Genomic DNA, 16700 nt, shown 5'->3' with positions numbered 1-16700 from the left:
CTCACGAATGAGCTAGCTAGTGGTACGTATTCAAGCTTTCAATACTGCTCCAAATTTTAATTGTACTATATGTAACTGTATAGACATTACTGAACCAAAAACGTTAGTTAGTGATAGCTAAATTTAAAACTATGTATTATAGAGTTGTCTTGATTTTGTATATATTTGTGGAATTAGATTTTTTTTAAGTGGGGGTTTATAACTAGTGTATCGATCTCATGGGTACAAATCCTACTTCATTTCTTTACGTCTCTAAAATTAGGCAATGCATCGTTGCTCACATATATATAATGATCTCATGAGCTTAATTCATGACAATTATTCAAGCTAAAATCGAGTCTTCTGTCTCGGACTTCTCTTCAGACAGCTGCAATTTGGTCCATTGTGTGCGCATTGTTATCACCATGAGTGTGATTGCTTGGCATGATAGACCACATATCAAACCAATCCATAAGCCCTGTACCCAAACAGAAATAGAGATTACTGGACTCATTCATCACACTATATAAATATATATATATATATGCACTTGATTTATTATATTACCAATAACAACAGAAATAAAGAAGCAAAATAACAATTAATAATATATAAATATATGTTTACCTTGATATATAATTCAAATTTAAACGCAAGGATGGCTGCAACAGTCATGCCAATGATATAAAATGTTGCCAAGTTCACATAAACAGCTATGTGCTGCCAACCGCATCCTCTGGCCACACCTTCAATTAGTGAAACAATATATCTTAATCACATAACCCCAAAAAATACAAGTGAAATAAAAGTAGAAAAACAATTGAAAGTAGTTCTTAACCTGATAGAACACCCTGAAAAGAATCAACTACTATGGATATTGCAAGCAGAGGAGTCATGGAAGCAAACGATCTCAATATATCAGAACTGTCACTGTATGAGCCAGCCCAGATGTTGTGTCCGAATGCTAGAGACAAAACTAGTATCAAGGCAAGCAGTCCACATAACTTCAGGGTAACGATCATGGCACTTTTAGCTTTGTCAGGACGGTCTGCTCCTAACTCATTCGATACCCTTGTGCTGTATAATAGTACATTTTCTTTTGGGGTCACAATATGCAAAGATAAGGTAAAATTGTGGAATTTGAAAGAATACAAGTTTGATCTCTCCCACACCTGGCTGCAGCACTGAGGCCATATGTAAAGTTGTAAGCTATGGCTTCTGTGTTCACACTGAAGAAAAATAGCCAAGAAACTACTCGTCAGTCGCAAAGACAGGAAAAATCAGAATGGATTAAGATGTAACAAGAAAAATATATGCAGTGAAGCAAAGTACCATATTGCAATTAGTGAAGTGGTTACTTCCGAGTTTGGCATTAGTCCTGCTAAGAACACCAGAATCTCAAACGCCCAGTATTCCAAGCTGAACAAATCACTTAAGATATTGGACTATGTAACATATGGATATCTTACAGATCTTAAAAGAACAAAAGAGATTTGAGACTTTTATAAAGCATTTGATCACTTGGTTCTTTCAATATCACTAGCTCAAACTAACAAATAACTCTTTTAAAGATACCATGAAGGGCTTCTGTCTTTGAAAAAACAGTATTTCAAGTAGTAACAAAGTGGGCACTTACCACACCATAGCTGCAGAGGGAAGGGCAAGTTTCAAGTTTGTGAAAATGTAACAGAAGGATTCGAGTGAAAATCCTTGCCATGTAAGTTTAAACTCCTTGGAGAACATAACATAAGCAGCTAACATAAAAAAGGATAACCAGAGTGTGATTGATGCTGCTATTGGAGCTCCTTTGAAACCAAGAGGAGTCAAATGCACCAAACAATAAGTGATACCAATGTGCAAGACCAGTGGGATTGCTGACAACAAAGTGGCAGGCCTAACAATTGATTGTGTCTGAAGAAACCTCAACATGTTTTGAATATAACCATAAGCAAATATGCTAGGAATCAGAAACTTGGTATAGAGGCCTGCGGTTTCAGCGATTTGGCGATCTTGGCGGAGAAAAATCAGTAATGGTGCTGTAAAATACCAGAGAAATGAGATAATGATTGAGAAGAGGGTGGATGTGATACACGCCGTTTGCAGATGAATCCCAAGCAGTTTGAATGACCTTGCCCCAAATCCTTGCCCACATAGTGTCTCAAGAGCTCCACTTAACCCAATCTAATAATACACCAAATGAAAAGAAAGTGAGGACAAAAAGGCCATTCATGACGCAGCTATATCGATCTATTCATCTATATAACCTTTGACATATATAGTTTGTTAGGCCAAGTCTGAAATAATTTCGTACTGACCTTCCATCAATATATATATATTAAATTATTAGTTTCATCTCTCAAAACTAATTTGTGGTATAAACACATAACCAGTCAATATTTTCACACATTTTTCATTTAGGACACCCTAATATTCATTCAAGACCTTGATTATTTTCTTTCACTAATCTTAGCCTCTTGATCATAAATAGCTCTTTGGCTTAAGACCTGTTCAAAACATAACTCAATCGCTAAAATTTTCTAGTCTCTCGTACTCTAAAGAGAAATGAAAGTTTAGATAGTAATATAATAAAGTAGAATGGATGGTCTATCTTCAAACAGTTAGTTATTAGTAGAGTAACTTATGATCTTATAAGAGCACTCACACTAAACAATGTACAATACATATACTTGAAAAATGATTAAAAAAGCTTTCCAATGGATGCATTATTTTACATTTTTTTATCTATTGCTATAGTTTCTTCTCTATATATTTAGAGCTTACTATTCATCTTTCAATTTTTTTTATCTCTCTCATCCCTAATTTCCTAAGCTATTTTCTTTCCTCATTATTTTATATTTGAGATGATTTAATAGATTTATATATAATATATAAATAATATTAAGAAAAAAAACAATATATGATGTAATGTCAAAATTAGATTTAAAATAAAAAATAAAACAAATTTTTCGTGATACATTTTAAAAAATAGAATAAAGAAGTTATTGGGAGAAGGGATGTAAACAGAGTGGGGCGAGGTCGAGGATGGCTCCCCCGTCCCTGCCCCGTCTCAGGGTCGGGGTCCCACCAGGTACGAGTTTACTAAAAATATTTAATTTTTTTCTTCTAAAATTGATAAAATAAATTATACCATTAGGAAATATATATTTTTATATAAATTATTATATTATATATTTTTAATAATATTTATACTAAAAATATAAATTACAATGTAAACGGAGAGGGATCGGGGAAGGTGGTTATGTCCCCCGCTCCCATCCGCAACCGCAAGTAATCTATATGATCCCTGTTAGAGCATTTCAACACTAGGAGCTTGAGAAGTTGCCAGTCACTATGTGGGGCCCCGAGTCACTTTTGGGACCCAACCCAAGAAGGTTGTCCACCAAAATTTCCTAACAGTGGTCCCACCTCCCTCTTTCTCTTTTTTTTTTTTAAAAAAAATAAAAAAATTATAACTATTGGTTAAAAGTGATATGTGGAGCCATTGTACATGCCCTTGTGTGACCACAATATGTTACCCTTCTTTTTTCTCTCAATATTTTTAAGAGTTTATACATTTTTGAACCATGTGTTTTGTCCCATTATCTGTTTGGACCTTGTGTTTTGAAAATTTTCTTTTTGGACTCTGTGTTTTGTAAAATAGTTCAAATAGACCCATAAACCTAATTTTGATGAAAGATAAATTGAATATAACAACATAGTTGTAAGACAAAATAGTTTTGTTTTTGTTTTAAATTGTTAGTTTGGTGAATTATTTGTAATTTTAGCTCTGAAAATTTTGACAAAAATCGAGTTTATGGTTCTATTTAAACTATTTTACAAAAACACAGGGTTCAAAAAGTCATTTGTCAAAACATAGGGTTCAAACAAATAATTGGACAAAACACAAGGTCCAAAAATATATAAACCATCTTTTTAATTGATTTATATTATTAAATATATCATTTCAATAAATAAATGTTAAAATTAAAAATATAGTTTTTAAGGCATATTTACTATATCACTTATATACATTAATTAGTTTATATTATTAAGAAATACGTTTTTTATATTAATTTTTATAATTATGATATTTAATATTTAGATTTTACTTATAATTTGAATTATTAATATTTATTCATATCTTGAGTTAGAAAATAAAATTAAAATTAGTGATACATACGAAATTTATTAATTTTTTTAATTGAGAGATTTTATTATTCTATAATGTATTAGGCGTGAAAATAATTTTGAAAATTTACGAAAATTTTACTTAGAAAAATTAGGCAAAAATGAAGTACAAAGAACAGAAGCACCCATTTATATCATATCAATATAATAAAAATGGAAACATTTGCATAAAAAAGAAATCAAACAGATTAAACAAAGATTAGATTTTTTTTTTTTGAGTGGAACAAAGATTAGATTTCGAACTTCCAAATTTTAAAAACGAACAAAGTTTATGTATTAAAAAGAATAGTATAGTAATAACCTTCACATAGTTTGTAGATTTAAGAGAGAAAACATACACACAACACAACGTTGATGTAATTTTATTATTCATTCTGGTTCATATATATTAATAATTAAATGTGTAATTAAAAACAAAAAAATATATAGAGACAGATGTATACCATGAAAGCATAGCCGGAGACGGTGACCCATGAATTAGCGAGAGTAGCTCCGGCGAGCTGGAGGTGACCAAGGTGGCCAGCGAACATGACCGAAATAAGTGGAATCAAATAGTAGAAACCATTGGTGATTATCATGGGAAGCGAAAAGAGAACCTGTAGTTGGGCCTCCTCTGCATCTATCACTCTGTCCCACCATTTTCTTCTGCTAACTTCCTTTTCTTCCACCTCTATCAATGGCTCCCTCGCATCTGAGTTTCTCGCCATCCCTCTCTCTCTTCTTCTTCTTTAGATGTATTTCAGTAGTATTGTACATCGATATATCTATATGTAATATGGGTGGTGAGCAAACAATTGTTTTATGCCATTCTTAATGTGATATTGTAAAGGAATAGTTGGCAAATTTGATTTTTTTAAGTTACTTTAGACAGGAGTGTTTTATATATAAATATATATAATTTTTTTTTAAATAATATTCTAGAATGTCATGCTTGACAGATTCAACAATTTTATTGATATTTTTTAAAAACTAACTGCCCAAGAACTATTTGTATGAAAGTGAATGAGAATAAAATAGGTCAGAAATTCAATTATTATTTGTATTATGTTGTTTATTAAGATGATTTGGACGAAATTATTTTATCTCATTTACATAATTAGGAAATATAATCGGAATACTTAAATTGAATAAATTACTCTAAATTAGTAAGTAATTTAAAATGTTGCACTTAAGTCACTAAGTAATTTTTTTAATTGCAAAAGTTATATTTTGCACCTATTTTTATCTTAATTTTAATTAATTAATAAAAATCTAAACAAATACATTTCTAACTTTGAAAAATTATTTGAAATCTGTTTTAAAAATAAAAAATATTTTGAAATTTCTAACATTAAAAAATCATTTTATTTTACTTAAACTAAGTTTTAGAAAATTATGCAACTTAAATTGAATTTAAACTTAGTTTACTTAAAATTAAATATTTTGCTCATGTTAAAACTTTTAATTTATTTTTTATTTTTAAAACACATTTCAAATAATTTTTCAATACCATTAATATTTTTTTTAGGTTTTTATTAATTAATTAAAAGTAAGATAAAAATTGGTGTAAAATATGGCTTTTGCAACTAAAAATATACTTAGTGATCTAAGTGTAATATGTCAGACTACTTACTAATTTATGCTGTAAGAAAAAACTACTTATAGTGACTTAAGTGCAACCTATTAGACAACATACTGATTTTTGACGCAAAAAATTATATTTTATAACTTAAGTGCAATTTTGTAGATTACTTATTGATTTTCACTGCAAATTTTGATAATAATATGAGTTCGTCAAAAAAAATTATATGAAAATTCATTTAGTCTAAACAACTCAATCTTCCAATTATTGGTCAAAATTTTATATATATATATATATGATAATTCTTCTATAGGAGCTTCACTTTAAGCCCTATCGGTGGGGCTCTCAGTGTTTCTCGACCCGTGAACATTTTTCGACGCGATTTTTTTTTATGAGCATGTATATTGTAGTTGTTTAGAGCATCCTGCAAATTTTCAGAAAATTCTGAATAGTTTACTGTTAACCGAGATTTTCGGTTAACATATTAACAAATATTATTTAAGGATAATTGTAATGAAAGCTGAAGATTAACACGGGGTTTTTACGTGATTGGGGCGTTAACTAGACTTAGTCCACGAGTCTGTAATATTAGAGCTTGAAAAGCCTTTTACAATGGAGTTTCTCTCTGTACTTTGACAGGGTTACTGTATCTTAGTTGAAGATAGATCCTTTTTACAGTGTTCTGTAGCTTGTATTTATAGGCTTATGGGAACACTGGGTCTGGGCCGGGTACGACCCGGGCCCATCAGAAATACAGATATTCTTGGCCTTTTTAGTGGAAGCCCAATACAAAAGATACAACATACATGAATTCCAGACCAGCTAAGGCCCAATAAGTTGACTCAAGAGCTATATCTCACCCGACAAAATGGTGCTTTTGGTCTGGCCACTTCGAGTTACGAGGCAGATTCAGGAGACAAGACCAGTCAGAGTACTTGACAGCGCAGACCTGAAACAACGGCGTGCAATCCCGAAGTGGCCTTTTCTGCAGGTGAAAAGTGGGGACAACGCCCACGCGGAGTGGGGCGGCTTCAGGGTCTTGGACGCTTGACCCCTCCAACCGGGGATGAGGTGATCCGGGTCCGTTTACCCTTGTCCCTCTTCATTTACCACGGGCCCGGACCGTACCAGGGTCCGGGACCAGGACGCGTAGGCCGTGGGGGATCCGAATGATCTGTACATCACCTGGACGACCGTACCGGAGGACGGAACCCGAAGGGCCATGCCGGACCCCTCAAACGGGCCCAGACATGCACCCCCGGTCCATACCCCTCCTCTCGGACATTTCTGCACCAAGAGGCCTTGGGCCGGGCCCGCATGCTTACATGGCCCCTGACAATGGGCTTGGAAGAAGGCCCCGAGTCCATGCAGGAAATGGGGATAACATTTACAGTACCGAAAACTAGGTTCAAATATGTTTTCCACGTGCATAAAAAAAATTAGTCACGCGTGCAACAACATGTTTGAACCTAGTTTTTGGTACTATAAGCTATTCAAAATTTTCTGAAAATTTGCATGATGCTCTAAATAGCTACAATATACATGGTCATAAAAAAAATCGCGCCGGAAACTGTTCACAGGTCGAGAACACTGAGAGCCCTACCGGTAGGGCTTAAAGTGAAGCTCCTATAGGAGAATTCTCATATATATATATGGGGCACTGTTAATGGTTACTACTCATGGATTATTACTTTATTATTAACTATTGGATTAAGATCAATAATCTATATTTATAATTGTTAACTAATATTTCTAAAAATAAATTTTAATTTGTTCAAATTTTTGGAAGGGCTACGTGATGATATGACGATCACATATTGATTAATTCAATAATAAAAAATGATTTTATTTAATATTCATTTCTCAATTTCTTCTTCATTCTTGATTCATTCATCTTATCAATTCCATGAGAATAAAAAGTCATTTTGGAATTAATGGGAAAAATTATTGTGATCATTGTCTTTGCAACTAATGTTTATTGCCTAATTAATCTAAAAAATTAGAAATTATTAATTTTATATATTTGATTTATTTATTTTCATCATCATTATAATCATTTATCATAAAAAAAAACTTATTTAGTGATTTATTGTAACCATCTGTTACTAATAACTATTCAAAAGTCTTCTATATATATATAATATAATATCATTTTTAATATATGTATCACATGAAAAATGATGGGTTTAAATTAGGCACAAAAGGTAATATGAATTCACTATTACATTATAATTAAAGATAAAATAACTTAAAAAAGAAAAAGACTAATATATATATATCTAATAATTCACTAGAAAAGACAAAATAATTAAAAATTCTCAAATAAAGTGAATATTATTTAATAAAGTCAAAATAACTACAAATAAAAAATTACTTATAGAACAAGTAATATTTTTTTATCTACATTTTAAAGAGTGTTGGCAAACAAATATATTGTGGATCTTATAAAATTTTGTTGTCCACTAATCATAAAACCAGTATATATATATAAATGTATAGTTACCATACTATTATTGGAATTTAAATAGTCAACAAGATTTAGGTTAAATTAATCTATCTAAATTGTTGCGTAATAAATTTAACTAAGAAAAAGTAAAGTAGCGGAGCTCTGACTCAGTTGTTCATATAAATATTTATTTCGTACAGGCCGAGAGGAGAGGCGAGAAAAGACCCTCGCACACTTCATACTTTGGATTGAATTTACCAAGTAGTTGAGTTGAGGCAAATAAATAAAGAAAATTAAAGCCATATAGTTACATGAGATGATCAAATGTAGTTGAACCACATTTGCTATCAAAGACGGCCCCTGTCAATCAATATTGCTGAAGTGAAAAACATGAGTACCCACTCACGTGATGAGAAGTTAGTTTTATGTGTTGATAGAGTAAACATGTTATAGTTAAATGTAAAGAATATTTAAGTTTGTTTTTAGCGGTAATATGTATTAGGGCGACATGCTATTATTAATATATCGATACTAATAGTTATTATTAGCGTCACTAAATTTATTCTCGAGTTAAAAAAATAAGATGACACATTATTTGTGGTGATATGCTATGGTCGTACTTACTATTATCTTTAAAAATATTTTTTTTTGTAGTGGGTTTGAGATTCATTATTAAATTATACTAATAAGGTAAAGTGATATTGGACATTAAGAATGTCTTTCAGCACTGTTGTAATAATAACAGTAGTATGTGGATTGTTTTTAATATTAATTCATGATTCATGAGTATATTAATTAATGTGATATATATGTACACGTAACATCTTTTTTCAAACTACCCACCTCTTTAATTGGGAAAGTGATGCTTGAGACAGTGGGTCAATCTTATTTATCAATGTTTATGGGATTATACTCTTTATTATTTGTCGTTTCCTTGACTACTAGATACAATTTTATTATTTAATATACATATCAAAATAATATTATTATATATTTAACAAATCATTACAAAAACATAAAAAAAAATTCATCAAATTAATTTTCAAAATTACTTATTTTAATTACATTAAATATTTTATATATTTACAAAAAATCAAATTTTAATATTAATTATTTAGATTTTAAAATCTAAATTTAAGAATAATTCTTTTTACTAAACTTAACAAATCAAAAACCTAAATTTTTTAAAACAATATTATTATTTCATTAACAAAAAACCTAAGAAGAAAAACAAATAATTATTGTCTTAAAATTTCGAATTTTTGATTAATTAAAGAATATTTTAATATTTTTTATTCTTAAACATAATATTTTTTATAGAAAATTATTACTTAAACTTTTTTTTTAAATATACTATATATTTTATGTTTAAAATGTGGACATTTTAGTAATATTTAATTTCTTGAGAAATTAAAATACTTCTTTAATTTTTGGGAAATAGTAATCTTTCATTTAATGTAGTAATTAAAAAACGGCATTCTGATCTGAAGATGTATCTAAATTTAAAAAGACTCCTTTGAAAACGAACAAATAATTCTATATCCACAATTTCTGAAATAATCAAAGGAATAAGACAGACACAAAACTACGAAAAATTCAACATTAGCAGTTGAAAAATAAAGTTAAAAAAACATAAACACACCGATCATGTGTGTGTGGTAATTCCCACCTACTAAAGCATTATCCAATAAATACGAAATTGATATCAGTCCAACTGAAATAGACAATATATACCATAATGCACAGTATTCATTTAATGTTATTTATTATCATACAATATACAAGTGTACATATTATATTTAAAAAAATATATAATATACATATAACTTTTAGTTTTTAATTTAGCAAAATCATAAGGTTTCGCATGTGAAACCAACCAAACACATGCAACAACTACCAATATATTATATACTTTTAATTTGTTAAAGTGGGAATTATTTCATGTACACATTTTTAAGCTAGCCTAGAGTAAAACGTACAGGAGTTGTAATTTTATATGAGGTGGACCAGGTGGCATATTTTTATTTGTGGGACAGAAATTGAGAAAAAAAAAAGACAGGAGATTTTTCAGTCTCATTCTTAGAAGTTTTCATACAGGGAATACTACTGGCTTCATAGTCTTAATTAATTATACCGTCTAATTCTATCCTCATCGTTTTAGGTTCAAGTCTCTCATATCTATAAGCTATATGTTGAATCAATTGACTTACGACTTACCAATTAGCTAGCTAGCCACATCTTGTAGTATTCAAGCTTTTAATACTGTAACCAATTGTAATTATTATATCATGCGTATATGTATAGAGGGCTAAATTTAGAAGGTGTGTTTTTCTCATTATTTGTTTGGACTTTGTATTTTGACAAATTACTTTTTAGATTCTATATTTTGTAAAATAGTTAAAATAGAACTCTAAACCCGATTTTGGTCAATGTTTTCTCAACTAAAATCACAAATAATTTACCAAACTAACAATTCAGAATAAAAATAAAATCATTATGCTTAAAAATAGTGTTGTTATATTTAATTTTTTCTTCATTAAAATTGAGTTTATAGCTCTATTTTAATCATTTTACAAAACATAAGGTCCAAAATATAATTTGTCAAAACATAAAGTCCAAACAGATAATAAAAAAAAACACAAGGTCCAAAAAAATATAAACTCAATTTAAAAATGTTTATTAAAGTTGTCACGATATATTTTGAAGCGTTTTGTATAAGTATATGTTTGTGGATTTAAAATAGTTATATATTTATTTATTTATTTTTAATTATATACTATAAATCTCTTCGATCATCTTTTTACCACAAACGAATAATAAATCTATCTCATGGGGTAAAAATACAAAACTTTATTTCTTGACGTCTCTAGAATTAGGCAATTCATGACAATTATTCAAGCTAAAATCAAGTCTCCTTTTTCGGATTTCTCCTCAGACAGCTCTAATTTGGCCCACTGTGTGCGCATTGTTATCACCATGAGAGTGACTGCTTGGCACGACAGACCACATATAAGACCAATCCACAAGCCCTGCACCCAAACGGAAGGAGATTATTGAACTCATTCATCACTACATGCATTTGAAAATACAATCTAAAAGTAAAGAATAACATAGGGTAACACTTTGATTGGTGATAGCTACTTTTAGTATTTTCGGTATATTAATAAGTTGCAGTATAATGTAATTTTCAATAAATTTTAAATAATTTAAAAGACTGAAATCATGATTCAAACAACTTGTTATATGCATGTATAAATATCAAAACAATAGTATATGTAATAAGCTATTTTAATCCTATATTTTCGTCATCTTAAATTATTTAAAATTTGTAGAAAATTCATGTAGCTATATTATACACTATCACGTAAAGATATTGAGTTTGACATACAGTGATTAAAAATACTAAACGTAAATACGGTGATTAAAACCCAATAATTTTTCAATAAATTACCTTGACATATAATTCAAATTTAAACGCAAGGACGGCTGCAACTGTCATGCCTATGAAATAAAATGCTGCCAAGTTCACATATACAGCTATGTGCTGCCAACCACATCCTCTTGCCACACCTTCAATTAATGAAACAATAACAAAATCTATTATAACCAAATATATTCAAGTGAAATTAAAGTAGAAAAACAATTGAAAGTAGTTCCTAACCTGATAGAACACCCTGAAAAGAATCTACTACTATGGATATTGCAAGCAGAGGAGTCATGGAAGCAAACGATTTTATTATATCAGAACTGTCACTGAATGAGCCAGCCCAGATATTGTGTCCGAATCCTAGAGCCAAAACTAGTATTAAGGCAAGGAGTCCACATAGCTTCAGGGTGACGATCATTGCACTCTTAGCTTTGTCCGGACGGCCTGCTCCTAACTCATTCGATACCCTTGTGCTGTTGTAACAACAATACATTTTTTTTGGGTCAATACACAAAAATGAGATAAAAATGTGGAATTTGAAAGAACGTAAGTTTGATGTCTTCCAAACCTGGCTGCAGCACTGAGGCCATACGTAATATTGTATGATATGGCTTCTGTGTTCACACTGAAGAAAAATAGCCAAGAAAGTACTCATCAGTCGCAAAAAAGGAAAAATTAGAATGCATTGAGATGTAACCAGAAAAATATATGTAGTGAAGCAAAGTACCATATTGCGATTAGTGAAGTGGTTACTTTCGAGTTTGGCATCAGTCCGGCTAAAAACACCAGAATCTCAAAAGCCCAGTATTCCAAGCTGAACAAATCACTTAAGATGTTAGGCTGTAACATATATATTATTATATTACATATTCTTATGGCTCTTAAAAAAAAGAGAGATTTGAGACTTTTGTATATGCAGCATCTATTCACTTATTCTTTTAGTACGATAACTATACAATAGTATTCTAATCCAATTCAGTAGCAGTAAACCTACATATGGGGTGATAAATATCAAAACTCATCACTCAAACTAATAACAAATAATTTTTTTCAAGATGACATGCAGGGCTTCTGCCTTGAAAATACTAAATTTCAAGTAGTAGCAACTGGATCCTAGTGTAATTTTCTTTACTCAAAGAAAAGAAAAAAGTATGAAAGAAAGTTCGCGGACACTTACCACACCATAGCTGAAGAGGGAAGGGAAAGTTTCAAGTTTGTGAAAATGTAACAGAAGGATTCGTGTGAAAATCCTTGCCATGTAAGTTTAAACTCCTTGGAGAACATGACATATGCAGCCAGCATAAAAAAAGATAGCCAGAGTGTGATTGAGGTTGCTAGTGGAGCTCCTTTGAAACCAAGAGGTGTTAAATGCACCAAACAATATGTGATACCAATGTGGAAGACCAATGGGATAGATGAGAACAATACCAAAGGCCTAACAATGGACTGTGTCTGAAGAAACCTCAAAATGTTTTGAATATAACCAAAAGCAAATATGCTAGGAATCAGATATTTGGTATAGAGGCCTGCGGTCTCAGCAATTTGACTATCTTGGCGGAGAAAAATCAGTAATGGTTCTGTGAAGAACCAGACAAAAGAGATAATGATTGAGAAAAGGGTGGATGTGATACAAGCCGTTTGCAGATGAATCCCCAGCAGTTTGAATGATTTTGCCCCAAATCCTTGCCCGCATAGCGTCTCAAGAGCTCCACTTAATCCAATCTAAAAATAAAACAAAAAAAAGAAAAGAGAACTTGAGAACAAAGAGGTCAGTCATGAAGTCTAATTTATCAAATTCAAAAGATAACGGACTAAGTAGTTATTTATGCAATGGAGAAGATTGAATAGATAACATCATATACTGCATTAATTCCAAAAAAAACTACTCTGTATATCTATCATTCTATATATCCTCGATCAACTTTGATTTCCCTGTCATTTTCAACCCATGATCTATTAAAATCTCAATGTACGTTAATTTTTTTATAAACCAACCAATGACAAGATTTTGAAGGATATTCTTCACTTCAAAAGAGTTGATTAGGCTTTCGTAGCCTATACATTACTGTTTGGTGCACAGTTTCCCTATAATGTGTTGCGGATCAAAATAGAGAACAGAATAAAGTTATTTTATACATTTTAAACCTTTTCCATGAACAAAAAAAACAAATTAGCTTAGATTTTAATGTCAAATTTTATGAACACATACACAGATAAAGTTTACTTTATAAAGATATATATTACTATCGTAATAACCTTCACACACACAGCACGACGTTGAATTAATATTCTCATTCTCTCTGGTTCATTTCCATAACTAAAACCGCCTCATTCATAGATATTAATCATTAAAAAGTAAAATTGGGAAAGATTGCATCCAATCAGAATCTTATCGTTAAATATATTCAAGAGAGAGAGAGATGTATACCATGAAAGCATAGCCGGAGACGGTGGCCCATGAGTTAGCGAGAGTAGCTCCGGCGAGCGGGAGCTGACCAAGGTGGCCGGCGAACATGACCGAAATAAGAGGAATCAAATAGTAGAAACCGTTGGTGATTATCATAGGAAGAGAAAAGAGAACCTGTTGTTTGGCCTCCTCTGCCCCCAATACTCTGTTCCACCATTTTCCTCTCCTATCTTTATTTCCTTCCACCTCTATCAATGGTTCCCTCACATCTAAGTTTTCCGCCATCTCTCTCTCGTTTTCTTCTTTTTTAGATGTATTGCGGTACTACATAGTACTCAATATATCTATATGTGAAGATGGTGATCTTGACCTTTTTGGACCCTGAAATGGTCGAGCGGTCTTATGAATTATATTGAAGTGGTTTCTCTCTCGTGCAATGAACACATACAGAAGAGCTCTATTTAAGAGTTAAAATTTACTTTATCAAACTTACCGTAATTTTTTTTAAATGTTGTTTCAAATAGTCAAATGTAGTGTCAAATTTAACTCAACAAAAATAGACTAATGTTTAAGTAACATATATTTATCATTATTCATGCTATATTTTTATATTAAATTTAGTATTTATTTTAAACCTAAATTAAAAAAAAGAATAATATTAAGATATATTTATGTGAACAATAACAGTACATGTGATTATGATTTGTATAAGAATAATTAGTATTTTTTCCCCAAACTTATGACACTACCACATCGTGCCCTGTAAAATATATAACATGTTAAAAAATCTCATTGAAATATATCATATATAGAAACTTAATCATTCTGTTAGGTCCCGTTCTATTTTGCCGTTTTGTTGGTTGTTGAGCAGAGTAGAGAATATGAGACTTTGAGAAAAACAACAATGGAGGAAATGTGAAATATGAATGAAAGAAAATCAAGCCTTGCTCCTAAAGAATAGAGAGGCTTCTTATTTATACAGTTAGGAGTCAACTAAAAAAAAAGTCTAGCTGGTTGAAACAGAATACAACAGAAACAAAGAAATACAACTGAAATTGGTTACAATACAGGTGTTAAACAAAACTACCTATTTGGGTCACTCTCTATATCACTAACACCCCCCCTCAAGTGACACTGGGGAATGCTCAGTGTCAACTTGGAAAATAGATTGTGAAATTGAGCAATGGGCAGCGACTTTGTCAGGAGGTCGGCTAGTTGAAGATGTGATGGAACATGTCGAATCTCAAGTGCCTTGGCTATAACTTGATCTCTAACAAAGTGCAAATCAATCTCTATATGCTTTGTCCGAGCATGAAACACTGGATTAAAAGTAAGAGAGCTAGCACCTAAATTGTCACACCACAAGATTGATGGCTGTTTGAGAGGGAGCTGAAGTTCACTAAGTAGGGACTGCATCCACATAACCTCAGCAGTTGCCAAAGCAAGAGATCTATACTTAGATTCCGTACTAGATCAAGCTACCACATTTTGTTTCTTAGAACACCAACTGACAAGGTTACCTCCAAAAAAGATGCAATAGCCAGATGTTGAGTGCCTATCATCAATAGAGCCAGCCCAATCCGCATCTGTAAAACCTTGTATATCAAGAGAGTGAGACGGGGTAAATGTCAAGCCAAAGTGAGTAGTACCTGCCAAGTATCTCAGCACCCTTTTGCAAGCACTCCAATGATCATTTGTTGGAGCTTTTAAAAATTGACTAAGCTTGTTGACATCAAAGGCAATATCAGGTCTAGTTAAGGTGAGATATTGTAAAGCCCAAATAACACTTCTATACATAGTCGGATCAGCTAAAAGAACACCATGCTCAAGTGAGAGATGAGTATTCAGACACATGGGTGTAGGCATGACTTTAGCATCTAACATGTTGGTTTTATCTAACAAATCCCTGGTATACTTGGTCTGTGTGAGGCATAAACTAGCCTTGTTTCGAAACACCTCAAACCCCAAAAAATAACTAACCGAGCCGAGTACCTTTGAAGCAAACTGTAGGTGTAAATCTGTAATAAGTTTGTGTATGGCAGCTCTATCTTCACCTGTTGGTAATATGTCATCCACATAGACTAGCAGTAAAATAAGCTTTCCATGTTTTCTAGTGTAAAACAGAGAAGTGTCCGACTTAGAATTTTGAAAACCCCACTGTATAAGAGATGATTTGAGCTTGTCAAACCATGCTTTAGGCGCCTGTTTAAGACCATACAAAGCTTTGTTAAGCTTGCACACATATGATGGATATTCTGTATTTTGAAACCCCTGAGGTTGATGCATGTACACAGTTTCATTTAGCTCACCATTAAGAAAGGCATTATTGACATCTATCTGCTGAATATCCCAGTTGAAAGTAACAGCAAGAGTATGTTAGAGAATATATATTATTGCTCAATGGAAAAGTGGAAAAACCAAAAAATACAACTCTATTCTAAAAAATACAATGGACAAGATGATAGATAAATAGATTTACAACTCAATGACCAACAAAAATGTAGAAAAAAGAGAAAGAAGAGAATTATTAGAACAAAACTCTAAAACAAGAGATACCAATAAATATGTAAATAGAAATAGAAGAAGAGGATTACAAACTCAAAACAATAATAATACAAGAAGAACAACTGAATGAAAAGATCAATGAAAAACACAAACTCACACTCAACCAAAGTGTAGAGTAATGAGGATC

At 31.5% G+C, this 16700-nt stretch overlaps 2 protein-coding genes across 2 annotated transcripts; both read right to left on the bottom strand.

The window, feature by feature from the left end:
• Positions 1-216: 216 nt before the first annotated feature.
• Positions 217-5001, bottom strand: LOC133796797 (protein DETOXIFICATION 19-like). Its single transcript, XM_062234460.1, has 7 exons — positions 4611-5001; positions 1616-2160; positions 1312-1398; positions 1152-1208; positions 818-1056; positions 607-725; positions 217-457 (listed from the first exon to the last, which is right to left on the bottom strand). Exons 1-7 carry the CDS (start codon positions 4872-4874, stop codon positions 323-325), a joined length of 1446 nt encoding a protein of 481 aa, XP_062090444.1. The 5' UTR covers positions 4875-5001; the 3' UTR covers positions 217-322.
• Positions 5002-11004: 6003 nt separating this feature from the next.
• On the bottom strand, positions 11005-14437 carry LOC133796798 (protein DETOXIFICATION 18-like). Its single transcript, XM_062234461.1, has 7 exons — positions 14030-14437; positions 12779-13323; positions 12329-12415; positions 12170-12226; positions 11836-12074; positions 11626-11744; positions 11005-11203 (listed from the first exon to the last, which is right to left on the bottom strand). The coding sequence occupies exons 1-7, from the start codon at positions 14291-14293 to the stop codon at positions 11069-11071; spliced, it is 1446 nt and encodes a 481-aa protein (XP_062090445.1). The 5' UTR covers positions 14294-14437; the 3' UTR covers positions 11005-11068.
• Positions 14438-16700: the final 2263 nt, after the last annotated feature.

This window comes from Humulus lupulus, chromosome 8 (assembly GCF_963169125.1).
Source record: "Humulus lupulus chromosome 8, drHumLupu1.1, whole genome shotgun sequence".
Classification (NCBI taxonomy): domain Eukaryota; kingdom Viridiplantae; phylum Streptophyta; class Magnoliopsida; order Rosales; family Cannabaceae; genus Humulus; species Humulus lupulus.
This window is presented reverse-complemented; position numbering and strand designations above follow the sequence as displayed.